At 36.6% G+C, this 13,726-nt stretch overlaps 1 protein-coding gene across 4 annotated transcripts in view; it reads right to left on the reverse strand.

Annotated features, from left to right (window-relative positions):
• Positions 1-13,726, reverse strand: part of CYRIA (CYFIP related Rac1 interactor A) — a 54,110-nt gene that overhangs the window by 13,778 nt on the left and 26,606 nt on the right. The window contains exons 4-5 of one of the 4 annotated variants that reach the window (XM_040059230.1): positions 4,544-4,623; positions 4,276-4,355 (exon numbers count right to left, since the gene is read on the reverse strand). The exons of 1 other annotated variant lie outside the window; for it this stretch is intronic. In XM_040059230.1, the coding sequence (XP_039915164.1) occupies positions 4,276-4,348 (73 nt within the window). In that variant the 5' untranslated portion in view covers positions 4,349-4,355; positions 4,544-4,623. The remainder of the gene's footprint in view (positions 1-4,275; positions 4,356-4,543; positions 4,624-13,726) is intronic. 2 more of the 4 variants (XM_040059231.2, XM_040059232.2) reach the window with 2 other exon arrangements.

A 13,726-nucleotide genomic window follows, 5' to 3' on the forward strand; every position in this document is an offset into this window, starting at 1 on the left:
GCAGGGTCATGATTATTTTCTTAGCAAAATGCTGGTCATTTATTTCAGAAAACTTTCCTAACATGTAAGGTATCTACCTCATCCTTCACCAAATTTGTATTAAAAAAAAACAAAACAAAAAAACCACAGAAACTTCTAGGTAGGTAAAACATTAGTACTCATAGGACGATACTAAATATAGAAAGGATGTGATGCCTTTACCAATACCAAATGAAGTATAACAATATCTCAGTAATTAATTTTAATGAAGAAAGAACAGTACTATGAACAGTACTAAGAACAGTACTAGAAGAAGCACTTCCAACTCACACACCCTTTCTGAATCTGAAATGCAGACCAAAAGTTTAGAACTTTATTCCACCCTTAGGTGGTTAAGAAGATTCCCACTGAGGCTGGTTAGTTCTTCCATTTCAGTGAATGTAGAATCATATTTGTCATAAAAATACCATGCCCTTCTGGCCTCGACAGCATAGCAAAAGAAAGTGAGTTAAACAAAGAGCTTTCAAGGGCTTTGCTTTCAGCTTTTCTTGTCATGCCCACTGCTGAATGTGGCAAATAATTCAATCAGCCAGCAAGTCAGAAAGCAGTACACATATTTAACGGCATAATGTTAAAGTCCAATTTCAGATTTGTCACCATGACAATCATTTTTTTCCATGCCAATCTGGGACAAAATTAAAAGAAAAACTCAGAAATGAGCAAAGGCATTATAACTACAGTGACTAGCACTTTAGAGGGTACCAGAACCTGCTACACTCCATACATTAAAGAACCCCCATTACTGGACAGAAATAGCACCCTATCCAGGCTACATGGGATTTTTTAATTTCATTCTTTTCTTCCTAAACTAGCCAGAATAAAGTGACGCTCACTAAATTGTTAATACTGGCTCCTGGCAGGGTGTCAGAGAGATGAGTGCCCAGCTTCAGCTCTCTGGTGGGCGGGGGATGGACACACAGCACCTTCTGATGGAGCTGCAGTTTCTGGCTCAGGGCACTCCACAGCTCGGGAACTGAGTGCAGCCTCCCGCAGGCTGGACCCAAATTATATCCCCAGCCTTGCTGCCTGTGCAACAAGGGTATTAATTAATAGCCTATTATGTGAAAAGTAGGCAATTGCTCTGCTGCCAGACATGTTCTAATAATAAACCCTTTTAATTGTACATGAATAATAACAGAAAATTTCATGAATCTTTCTGGGGATATGGGGGAATCCTAGAAAATAAGATTCTTGGAGTAATGTAACTAGGATCAAGTGAAATCCACGTAGCTACCGTATTTAAAAAAAAAAAAAAAAAAAAAAAAAAAAAAAAAAAAAAAAGAACCTGCTCACATTAAGGTTAGAAACATCTTATGAAAAGTATTTGAGGAGAGGATGGGACTGTTGGTGCCACTTGAAGACATCTCCAAATAATGTATAAGCTTTAGTTTTTTAGATTCAAAATAAATTGTTGCATCAACTTTCAAGTTATTTCCAAGAATTCATGTGGAATTATTTGTTTACTTTGCCTGAAAAAGGCAGCAATGATTAGACAATAGATTTTCTGCAGAAGAAAGAGCAATTTTAAAACGGTACAGGAAGAGCTCAGATACCTAGAACTCATTTATCTGCAAGTAATTTAAATAAGGTCAATATTTAAAGTACAAAGGAGTTCTTGAACTGACAAAATCCATTTCAAGAGAATTTGCTATGAAATCTTGCAATCCACAGATGCTCAAGACTTGCCACTCTCAAGACTTGCCAGGCACTGACTTTTTATAGCATTATTTTCAAGCTGAGCGGTAAGAAGGAATTAAGGTGAAGTAAGTGGTATATAATCAAACCCAAGAGGTATCAGCTTGATTAAAAATACTCCCATCAAGATCTAAGTGTAAAACAGCAATATGGTGCACTTTCTAAGAAGGATGAAATTACTTTTCTTTATTTAAATCTTTCAGTAGACCTTAAAAAAGAATAATTTGGCTGAATGCATTAAGTCAGCAATACCCCTCAAAGAAAAGGCCTTTCCACCCACATGGAGAATGTTATTCTCCACACAGACCCAGAGTAACTGCCCAACTCTAGAACGAGTACTGGGGAGCAAACAAAACTGCTTTTGCTATATAGCATTAACTGAAATTAATGCTGGATTCAAGTTATTTTCAAGTATGACCATGGTGTTAAAAAACTTAATTTCTAGTTTGGATTGAAGAGAATGTTAGGTGTCAAAAAGAATTGCAACTGACAGTGTGGACACCTGCATAAAAGTAGGGGAAAAGAGATGACGTCAAACTTTTTTTTTCTTTTTTTGTAGCCAGCTAATGAAAAAGCCTGCAGAAACTAAAAAGCAAGATGCTGATGCAAATAATGACTACAGTAAACACATCAGCTCAGCACACCTGTCATCCTCCAAATGGCCAACTGTAGTGACCGTCTTCACCCATGAGCTTGAAGTGACGGCTCAGGCCACAGAAAGCCACACGTCCAGCAAGCCCACACCAGATTCTGAACCACGTCCACTCACTCAGTGTCCTTTTCCACTGTATAACGGCCAGGTACAGGAGACCAAAGCACAAAACCACAGCCCTTTTTTAGCCACATCCCTCTGAGCCAATTTAGATTTTGTGTCACTGAAAACCTCCGGGACTGTGTTTGGTGAGAAAGACTTTTAAACTTTCACTCACAGGCATGAAAATCCATGAAACTTGAAGATGCCAGTTTTGTTCCTCTCCAGGTACGTGTGCCTGACTAGTCTGCCCTAACCACTGGCACATCCCGTGGGAGAGGGTACTTCATTCAGTTCTGGGCCACGTGCTTTAGGAAAGAAAAACAACCTCCACTGCCAAGGCAACAAATTCGGTATTTCCCTCTCTCACCACCACCTCTACCAAGGCTCCCCACTGCCAGAGCACCTGTCTCCTGCCAAGCCTGCAGCCTGGGTCAGGAACACTTTCTTGCCAACAAGGACACAATGGGGCTGATTAAATCTGTAAGCTCAGAGCAGCTGAAAGCTTTCACAGTAGCTTGGCAAAGCCACATAGCACTGCCAAGGCCCTCAAAAGTTTGGTAGAAAAAAAACAACAAGTGGTGGTTTGGAGAGAGGCTTGACATAAAGTTTTCAAATTATAAAGACAGAGAAGGAGGGATACATGGCTTCTCCCAAACTTAAACTAACCAATTAACCATTTTTTCATAATTTAAAACTGATTTTTCATAATGAGGTAATTAGGCGCTAGATGAGAAGATTAAGGTACGTGCACAGTTCCAGTCATACATTTTAGCTCTCGTCTAAGAAAGCATGTTTGAACAATTTCATCAGATTTAAATATGTATTTAAATAACTTTTTGAAGCAGTGCTTCCGAGCGTGCACATGAGACATACAAGTTCATAGCACATCAGTTACTTCTTTCAGAAAATAATTCAGGAATAAATGATTAAAGAACAAAACTATTTCAGGATGACAAAATATGTGTCTAATCACCTGAAATGCTCTTTTAAACCATGCTACAAAAGGAAAGTATTTTAAAAACACTGGATTTTCTTAAAACTTTTTGGTTGTTTTTTTTTTTTTTTTTTTAGAATAGATATATTAAGAGAAAACACACGCTGTCAGTGTTTCGAATAAAGTGCATTTCATGTACGTAGTAAAGACAGATTAAACCCATATTAAAGGATTTGGTGACAGTGTCTGGAAGTACATGCAGGGAAACTGTAGTCAGCAAAAGTGAAAACAGCTTCGAATTAAATATAGATGTGACAAGACAACTGGAATGGGAAACACTGTTCTGCAACTGATAACCATGCAATTAAGAGAGATGCAATCAAGCATATACACTTTGACCATTTCACGACTTCTTCGCAACTATAAACCCAGCTAAATCATCACTGAACCAAGCAAAAATAGCTCTACCTCCACTGTTTTTTGTTCTCCCCCCCACCCCATTCTTTTATTTCCAACATGCATTTCCATTCAAGGAAGAATCATAATTTTTGTTAACCCTGATTTGTTAAAGAAACTTGAGGCTGAGTTCATTCATATTTAACAATGGCTCATAAATGCTTTGAATTTAATTCAAGATAAGGTTTTACTTGCATATCCACCTCTCTGCCCCTTTCTCTGCTCATAATGAAATAATTTTGTATGGTTTCATAAATATCAGAAAGCAATATTCTACTGAAGTGTAATTTCATTTGTTTGCAAATCCCTTTTGAATTGCTTTATGATGCATAAGCACATGCAGTTTATTAGGAAATAATAAGCAAAGAAGGCAAGCCAGGCAAGAAGCTTTGCTCACTTTCAAAGTCAAGGAAAAAATTTGGCCCCTGATCAAGCTCAGTGCAAGTGAGAACTTTTAAAAGATTTCCCATTTGGTTCCTGAAAAATAGAAAAGGAAGAGAAAAGGAGTCCTGAGTGAACAAATTATTTTAGCAACAAGGACTTGGACAGATTGATTGTGCTGGAAAATACACACTGTAGGCAACCAGATTTTAAAAGTTTTCCCTCAGTTTGCTGCTAAGTCAGGGAAAAGATTCTCTCATTGTCTTGTAATTGTTTGAACTTACTTTCAAAATCCAGGAAAAAATGTGGATAGTTTTCAATTTCCCTGGTAAGGACCTTAAGAAGATTACCCATCCCAGCAAACCTAGTAAATGCAACAAAATCATAAACAGTTATACATGTAAATTCAGAATACTACAGCTAAGAGCTTGACAGAGTCTGCATCATATATTCAACAATTTGGCAAGTTCTGGACAATGAGAAACATTTTGATGGTCAATTTTGGGATATATATGCAGAAAGAGGGAGATCTCAGATAAATACAGAAATAATTCCATTCAAAAAATTGGAATTTAAACATCAGGATAACATCCCAGTGTATAAACAGATATTTATGAGTTTTTTAGTAGCACGAGAAATAAACTCGGAGCTATATCTCTGTTTTTAAATTCTCTTAATTGCTGGACTCCAGATTACTGAATGCCATTTCAAAGCAAAACCTGACATCCTAACACTTGTCTCAGATCTTCAGCAAAAATCCATGTCATTTTAAGAAAATAACTCACTATAAGAAAAAAAATTATTTGTTTCTAGTCAGTAAGATTTTATAATATATTACTATAAAATTCTATCAAAAAGGACAGCTAAAAAGCTTTTTAGCTTTTAAAAGTGTATGTATGCATTAAAAAAAAAAAGATAGAGTAAAAAGGAAGGTTTGAACTCTTATCTTTTTATCTATTATTCCTATCTTTTATCATCTTGGAATTATTTGCATTTCAAGTTATAAACAACTCTCAAAAGGAAAAGTGACCAGTTCTCATAAAAAGCAAGTCTCTATGGAAGATAAAAAGGAAAGAGGTTTGAAGAAAGGTTTTCTGCCAGTACAGTCCTTAGGAAGATAAGTTATTCTAGAACTGTGTAAAAGTAGAGCTTTCTTGGTCAAACTTAAACTTTTTCTCAGAAGACAGAAAAATTGAACCATGAAAAGTACGTATCAGGATAAAGAGATCTGCCTGGAGGGGTGTAGAAAAATTTAATTTTAGATTTAAAACACAGACTGAAAACTGATTTTTGCCTCAAAGAGAAATATTCTCATTACTCTAAACCACGGCTCTTGGGGCTCACATCTGATGTTCATCTGTGATTCAGTTTAACTCTTTTCCCACTTAAGAAATCAGACCACAAGAAATTATTCTAAGCATGTACATGGCTGATACTCCACATGAGGAGACGAAGCTTTTTTCAAGTTTTCCCACAAGCATTACAGTAGGAAAAGTATCATCAACTCTAAATTCTTTGTGCATATATAGGATGTATTTCTACATCAGGAAAACCTAGGAAAGTAATGTGAGGCTTGGAGACTTTCAAAGCAGCCACAGTCATACCAAAAAAGTATATAAATTGAATCAATAATCTGTTCAGAACATGCAGTTTCATGTAAGCAAAGCTTTTGTTAAATAAATGGCTTTGTTTTGCATTAAATACTTCAAAATTTTCTCTCCAGAACAAATCCAGTGAGCAGACTGTCAAGCCCTTCGTAATTAGCAACATCTTGCATATACAAAATTGAAGCACAAAGAAACATTTTCCATTATTCATAAAGTTACATTCATTACATGCAGAAAAAAACATTTACACTTTTCCTTTCAGAGCAAGATCAGCACCTTATAAACTTAGTTTGACTTTCTGATTAGCCTAGAAAAAGGAAAAACATGCAAACAGAGCAAAATAGATTTTATACAGTGTTAAAACTTTTATCTTCATAATTTAATATTTTTATCACACTGGTATACATTTTATCAGCATCAGCTAGGAGAAACATGATAAAGCACACACACTTATTTTGCTTTTCATAACCCTGAAAAAACCCAATTATATTATGTAATACTATCACAATCAAAATGACTGACTCAGCTTGGATTCTTCACTTTCAACTCTTTTTAAGCCATATCTTACCTCATCGCCTTCAATCTTCAGAGAGTACCCAAGCATTTCTTCTGCTGCCAAAGCTTGCACTGCATCCAGAACTGCTTTAGCTGATAGCATGCTTCCAACAGCGAGGAACCCTTTGTGCCAAAACCTGAGGATACTCTCCCTCATTTGCATTGAGTAGCTTGAGGTCATGTGCCCAAGCTCTGCCTCTGATCCGTCTTAAACAAGTACAGCACATCTCGGCTTGGGAGATTTCCGAGAACTTTTCCTGAACTTTTGTTACATTTACTAGTTTGTTTTCTACTTTATTCCTTCTCCTTCAATCCCTGTGTAGAAACTGATTCAGGTCACAAGTATGGAACAGAAGCCTACCACAAACTTATATACACATGTGCTTCATGCAGGCACTTTGCAGTGATCCTGAAAGCTCTGATTTGACACCATCTATTGTCAAAGCACATCAACCCCAAAAATAGTCATATTCCACATCAACATCCAGAAAATATGGTTCAGGCAGCTGCTAAGCATGTTTTAATTATTTTTTTATATAATTTCTTTATGGTTTCCTAAAAAACAAAACTAAAAGCAACACCTGGTTCCAAGAAACTTTCAAGTGTAACTCATAATTCAACACTAAGTTTTTGATTTCAAATTAAAAGGCTAACCTTCACCTTCAAGGAAGTGCTAATAAATACAAATCTTTGCCTCAAACTGATTTATTTTATTCTTCATAGCCTGCTGCTTCCCAGTGCTTGGCTCTTTAAAAATATCTTTCCTCAAAAACTCGAATAACATATTCCAAACCTCAGGAAATGAAAGTCACCTCCAGGATAATTTTAATGAGATTTCAAAGTAATTAACTAACATTACACATTTTGAGTGGATCCATATATATATATATATATCCATATATATATATACACACACTGTGGTTGCAAGAGAAATGCAAGTAACAGCTGACGTACAGTACAGAAGCAAATTGCAAAGGTTTAAGTAGTAGCGTAAAATTCTATTTCATTAAACCGGAAAGCATTTTATTTTACTTACTGTAAAATCAGTTTAAATGTTGAACTAAGACTCAATGCATATATAAAAATATTGCTGATGCTGCAACACTAAATGCTAGCAGCTTGTCTTTAGTGTCTAAATCCCTTAAAATTCCAACTTTTAACTATGCTTTAAAAATTATGACATGTTGACAACAATGTTCGCACTTTATTTTTCCCTATTGTTTTCCAAATCATTAAAGCTTACCCTAAGGTATTACATAAGCATATTAAAAAAAATAGTTTTTAAGCTATTGTTGACATTTTAAAACTTATGTAATTTTTGATGCTCAACATTTAATTAGTAGTACAGACATAATTAAACCATAACCCAGCAATGAACAGGAAGGTATATTTAGCATTTTGCATTTTATTTTCCATTATCGAGTAGCATGTTTTAAAACTTAAGCTTTGAACAAAGTATCACAGGCTGGTTTTCCAACAAATAACTGTGTTCCTAAAATTTCACTGATTTAATTTCAACATTCTAGAGATATTACTTTGTATGGGAAAATAAATTCCTTCTACCTCACTAAAGCAATCAGTTTATTTTTGAATTGTATATAAAATACTATCCCCCCCCCAAAAATCAGAATTCCACCCTTCAAATCTGCCATGGATTTTACATACATGTACTGAAAATATAATGACATATATTTATTATATACTTAAATCCACTTTTGAAAATTTAGTAAGTGTTCCCAAACTGGGTATTACTAACTGAACATTGAATATCATGTTATTTGACACTTCTGTAAAATCTTGGTATACACACTGTTTTAAGCAACTACACAATTTTCAAGTGCGAAATTTTGCACCACTTTCAAGTAACAGCTACAGTACTATACAAACTGCTAGAGAAGTACTGATTGATTTCTTCTATTAGAGGACTAAATTAATCAATACTAATTCAACACCATCAGCAGTGCTGCAGTACACTGAAGATGTAACAGTGAGACAAAGCTTTAAAACGTTGTGTAAGTGAAAAAGGACACATTCACCAACTCAAGCCTTTGTTACTCATCATTGCTCCTTTGCCAGATAATATTTCCTACATCTGTCTACTCACATAAACATGGACTGAAAGGCTTTTGTCAAAATGAGCTGGATCAGCAAATACCTACTGCTTCACCTCATTTAGATCATCCTAACGAAAGCAGGGCTGTGCATGTTTGCATGAGCAGCTCCACTGGGAGTTTCAGGAGAAACAGAGGTCCCAAGCTCAAGAGTGGCAATGGATGATTCAGAATGATAACTTCTAGTGGCTCACCTAAGTGTGGTGAGACATGAGGCATCCAGTCCACAGTCAGAGGGAAATGTACTAAGCACATCAGCATCATTAAAGCACTGGAACCGACCTTACTGCATGAATAATTAACTGTGGTTTCAAAAATATACCAGCCTCTGAACAAACTCAAGATCTCTCAGATCAAAAGCATGATTCCAATCACTGTGATATTCACTCATACAGTTTGTTGAAGTGCTTGTAAGGAAACAGGAGAAGTGCAAGATGCAATAAATTATCTTGGGAAATTGGCTGCTCAAGGCTTGGACAGGTTCACAGGGTAAAAAACTGTAATGGTGAATGGAGTTAGATCCAAATGGTGGCTGGACACAAGTGGTGTTCCAAAGAGCTCAGTACTGGGGCCAGTCCCAGTTAATACATTTACCAGTGATCTGGACAAGGGGATTTGTAGTTGTGACGCCACGCTTCAAGTGCTGTGTCCAGTTCTGAGCCCCTCACCACAAGAGAGGTATTGAGGTGCTAGAGCATGTCCAGGGAAGGGCAATGGAGCTGGGAAAGGGTCTGGGGCTAAAAACTGATGAGGAGCAGCTGAGGCAGCTGGGGATGTTTGGCCGGGAGAAAAGGAGGCTCACGGGAGATCTTATCACTCTCTACGACCACCTGAAAGGCAGCTGTACCCAGGTGGGGGTTCATCTCTTCTCCCAGGCAACTGGCAATAGGACAAGAGGACGTAGCCTTGAGGTGAACCAGTGGAGGCTCAGGCTGGACATCAGGAAGGACTTTTTCATGGTAAGAGTGGTTAAACACAGGAACAGACTGGCCAGGGAGGTGGTGGAGTCACCATCCCAGAAGTATTCAAGAAACAACTGGACATGGCACTTAGTGCCACACTCTAGTTGGCATGATGATGTTCAATCAGAGGTTGAACTCCATCTTGGAGCTCTTTTCCAACCTAAACAATTCTGTGATTGATTGCACTCTCATTCAATTCACACACAACACCAAGCTGGGCAGGAGTGTTGATCTGCTGGAGGGCAGGAAAGCTCTGCAGAGGGATCTGGATGGGCTGGACTGATGCTGAGGCCACTTGTATGAGGTTCAACAAGGCCAAGTGCCAGGCCCTGCCCTTGGGTCACAACAACCCCTGCAGTGCTACGGGCTGGGGAAGAGTGGCTGGAAAGCAGCCAAGATTAAAAGGATCTGGGGGTGATGGTCAACAGCAGCTGAATGTGAGGCAGGAGTGCCCAGCTGGTCAAGAAAGCCAATGGCATCCTGGCCTGTATCAGCAATAGAGCTGCCAGCGGGACCACAGGGACGTGGTAATGAGCAATAAGACAAGAGGAAATGGCCTCAAGTTGCACCAGGGAGGTTTAGATTGGATATTAGGAAAACTTTCTTCTCTGACAGGGTTGTGAAGCACTGGCACAAGCTGCCCAGGGAAGTGTGTAAGTCGGCACTGAAGTCTTTTTAAAGACTTGTAGATGTTGTGTTTAGGAACATGGTGGATTTGGCAGGATCAGGTCAACAGCTGGACTCAATGAACTCGGAGATCTTTTCCAACCAAAATGATTCTATGTTTCTATTACTTCTTCTCATCAATTCCACAGTAGGTTTCTTTTTAATAATCTTTTCCATTTTCTTATAGTTAAGAATATTTGCATGAAGATGGTATTATTATTATCTTCAGCTTTTTTACTGCTAAGTGTTTAAATCGTATAAACTGAAGTTGCATTGATGAAGAAAAATACAACAACTGACATTTAATAGTCTCAGTTGTGCAAATCCAATTAGTTTTCAGAAATGGCATTATTTCTCTTTGGACTTTATTCTAGGAATAAATTAAAAAGTGTATTGTAATACTAAGGAAAAAGTAAAAATAGTCATACATTTGTGTTGAGGTGATAAATCCACAAACCCCCAAAGATATTAGATAATGAAGTATGTACAGTACTCTCTGCAAAGGCACAGATAAGACAAAAATATAACCAAATTATTTTCAGAAAGCAAGCTATATTCATTTTCCAGAAAAAAGAATGCTGGCCTCTAAGCACTACATCTATAAGGTTTTCTTAATACAAATACATAAAGTACACCAAGTGGCAACCTATACACAAGCAAAGAAAAATCAGTGCCACACATTCCTTTGGCAGGTGAAGTATAAACAAACAAAAAGAAACCCCAACAAATTTCAAAGCAAGAAAATGCTATAAAGAAGTGAAAAGTGGAATAAGGGAAGAAAGTTGCTCAAGGTGAAAGCAACGCAAGATAAAAGAATCATTCACTCTTTGAACAACCATTTTATTAAAATTCCTAGTTAAGGAACACTTCCAGCCAGAGCTTTTGCTTTTAACTGATACGCAGACTGCAGGACACAATTAAAACCTACAAAAAAAAAGTGACGCAAGTCAAAGGGAATTAATAAATGGTTTGTAATGACAAATATGTTTTTCAGTAATCATAAAATGTTTAAAGAGCTGGCCAACATTAGTATCTGTAGCCCCAAGGATTGTAGACCTTGGCTTGCGGTTTCTCTAAAATTAAAAGGTAAAAAAAAGAAAAAAAATTACCTTAGATGAACCTAAAACTTATCCAGCAGGGGGATTTTTCTATATGCCAACCCTCGCACCTGAATTTACTTTGAACAGAACTGCTGTATATTTTTCATGTATATAATTTCAGAGCAGACACCAAGAAAGAAAGAAAACCAGGCAACCAAAATATCTGGATTTTGATATCTGGTCATAATAAAAACCAGAACAAAACACAAACCAGACAAACAAAACAAAACAAAAACTAATAAACAAAAAACCAAACAACACACAAGAAAAATGCAGAATGGAAACCAATTAAGTAATTAGAGTAAAATTATATTTGAATTTAAGAAAGCACTGTTGCACTTTGATCCTTCTGCCCGAGCATAGAGTAAATAGAGTAAACTAGCCTGAATATGGTGTTGCCTGCACAGATGCTTTACATAATCCAGGGACACAATTCCTCTGTACACAACAAATGGAGCCCCTATCATTCACAGCAGGGAGACACCTTTAAAAGATACAGGACAGGTTTGGCTAGTTTGAGTGTTTTTTCCTTCAAAATAAAACCACTGTATTTCGTTCCAAGTGGAGTTTGACTTAGTTCCTCCAAAACCTTGTAAGAGAGCCACACCATCATCTTCCTCTTAAAGGTTTTCTTGTCCTCATCATCTCTCACCAAATTCATAATGAGAAAAGAAATAAGCTATCTTAAAACACACTCAGTTTTGGAAATGTAATTATTTGAACATTCAAGAAGGTATCTGGTTTCAATATTTGTGAATATAGTGAGTGAAAAAATCTATGCTAAGAAACAGAATCAGGTATTTCGCGTGAAAAAATCAGAAGCAGAAAAACCCAAAAATGTTCCAGGTCCTTTCTGCCTGTACATGACTGCTGATCATTCAGTCTTCTGACTATGGCACACAGAGTATTTTTCTTATTCGCAAAGAAAATCCGATGCGAGTATCTGAAAATCAAGATGAAAACCATCATGTTCTAGTTCCCTGGGCAACTATGGTAAAAACTTTCCTCAGAGTGATTTTGTTTTCCAGTTATTTCTTGTGTCAGTTGATAACAGCAGTAAGTCTTTGCATGCCAGCTTTCTTCTCTTTCTATTTTACTTCTCATTTTAATACATAAATGCCAAAACAGCACATCTAATTTCAGCAAGTCAAACATAAATCCTACAGGGACTGGATTTCTTAGCGCATATTTCCTAGTGATCTGCTCTGAATGTCTCAGTATGTAGGATATGATGCATTTTGCCATTTTGGATTTATGTTTTGGAGGATAATAATCTATAACCTATAAGATATGGATGAGAAGCAGTCTTTACAAGTATGGTTTCCTAGGAAAGGGGAGAGAAGTTCAAGAACATCTTAAAATATTAAACAGACAATTAATTCAATCAGAGATACTGACATTAGTGGAATTAAGACAGCTATGGCTGGAAATATTTACCAATAGCTCAAGATTTGAGGAAATAAAGATGAAATGTAGATCTTTCTAAGGATTTGCTGCTTTTAGTTCAAAAATTTGTCATAGTGTTCTTATATTTAATATCTCATTACAAAACTAAGAACACTTGCTGACCAAGTGACAAGGCTCATACAAGGTTGTTCATGGAAGCAGCAAGATTTCCACTAGGAAAAAAAAAAAAAAAATCAAAACCCACTGTAAATAAACTGGAGGACAACATATACTTTTCAAATGTATTTAAAATTTCAGAAAAAGGTAAAAGAAAAACTTCTATGTGTGTCTGGGTGAAGAAAAACAAAAAAAAGAAACAATAAGTAACATCCCAAAACAGCAACCTAAGAGAACACGTAACCCAGGGAAGAGTTTAAGAAGGTTATGCTGAAATATGGAGGCATATGAGTAACAGAATGGGGCAAGAAGCTTCAGGAGGATTAATTAACCATGTATTGCTACAGGTTTCTGGAGTAAGAAATGTCTTTTCTAGAGGCTGTTATTGTGTTCTCTGGTAGTTATGGGGAGAATTAACTGGATATAAGGATGAAAACAGGAGAAATTATAAAGAGAAGAGGTTACTAAACAAGGAGAAAACAGAAAATTAAACTGTTTTCTCAAAAGCAGTTTCAGTAATCTTAGGTACCTGGAAGGACAGGTCTCTTGGAAAGTTGATTTCAGGGATAAGGGAGTGCAGGAAACTTAGCAGCAAAGAAAATACACAACAGGTTATTCTGATGGATGAGACAAAACAGAGGCTCAGAAATCAATACACCTGTATGAGAAATATACAGAGGGAACTTTGAAAAAACACTAGAGATGAAGAGGGAAAAAATGTTATTTACTACCATAAATTTGCTACAACACTGAAAATCTGAAAAAGTAGCTGTTCAGCAGTTTACTGGCAAAAAGAAAAAAAGACTATGGTATTTTTAAACAGTATCTGTTGTATAGATCTGGTTTTGTTCAATACTTTTCATTAGCGACAGGCAGAGAAGAAGAAAATACCCTTTTAAAATA

The sequence above is a fragment of the Hirundo rustica genome, chromosome 3 (assembly GCF_015227805.2).
Source record: "Hirundo rustica isolate bHirRus1 chromosome 3, bHirRus1.pri.v3, whole genome shotgun sequence".
NCBI lineage: Eukaryota > Metazoa > Chordata > Aves > Passeriformes > Hirundinidae > Hirundo > Hirundo rustica.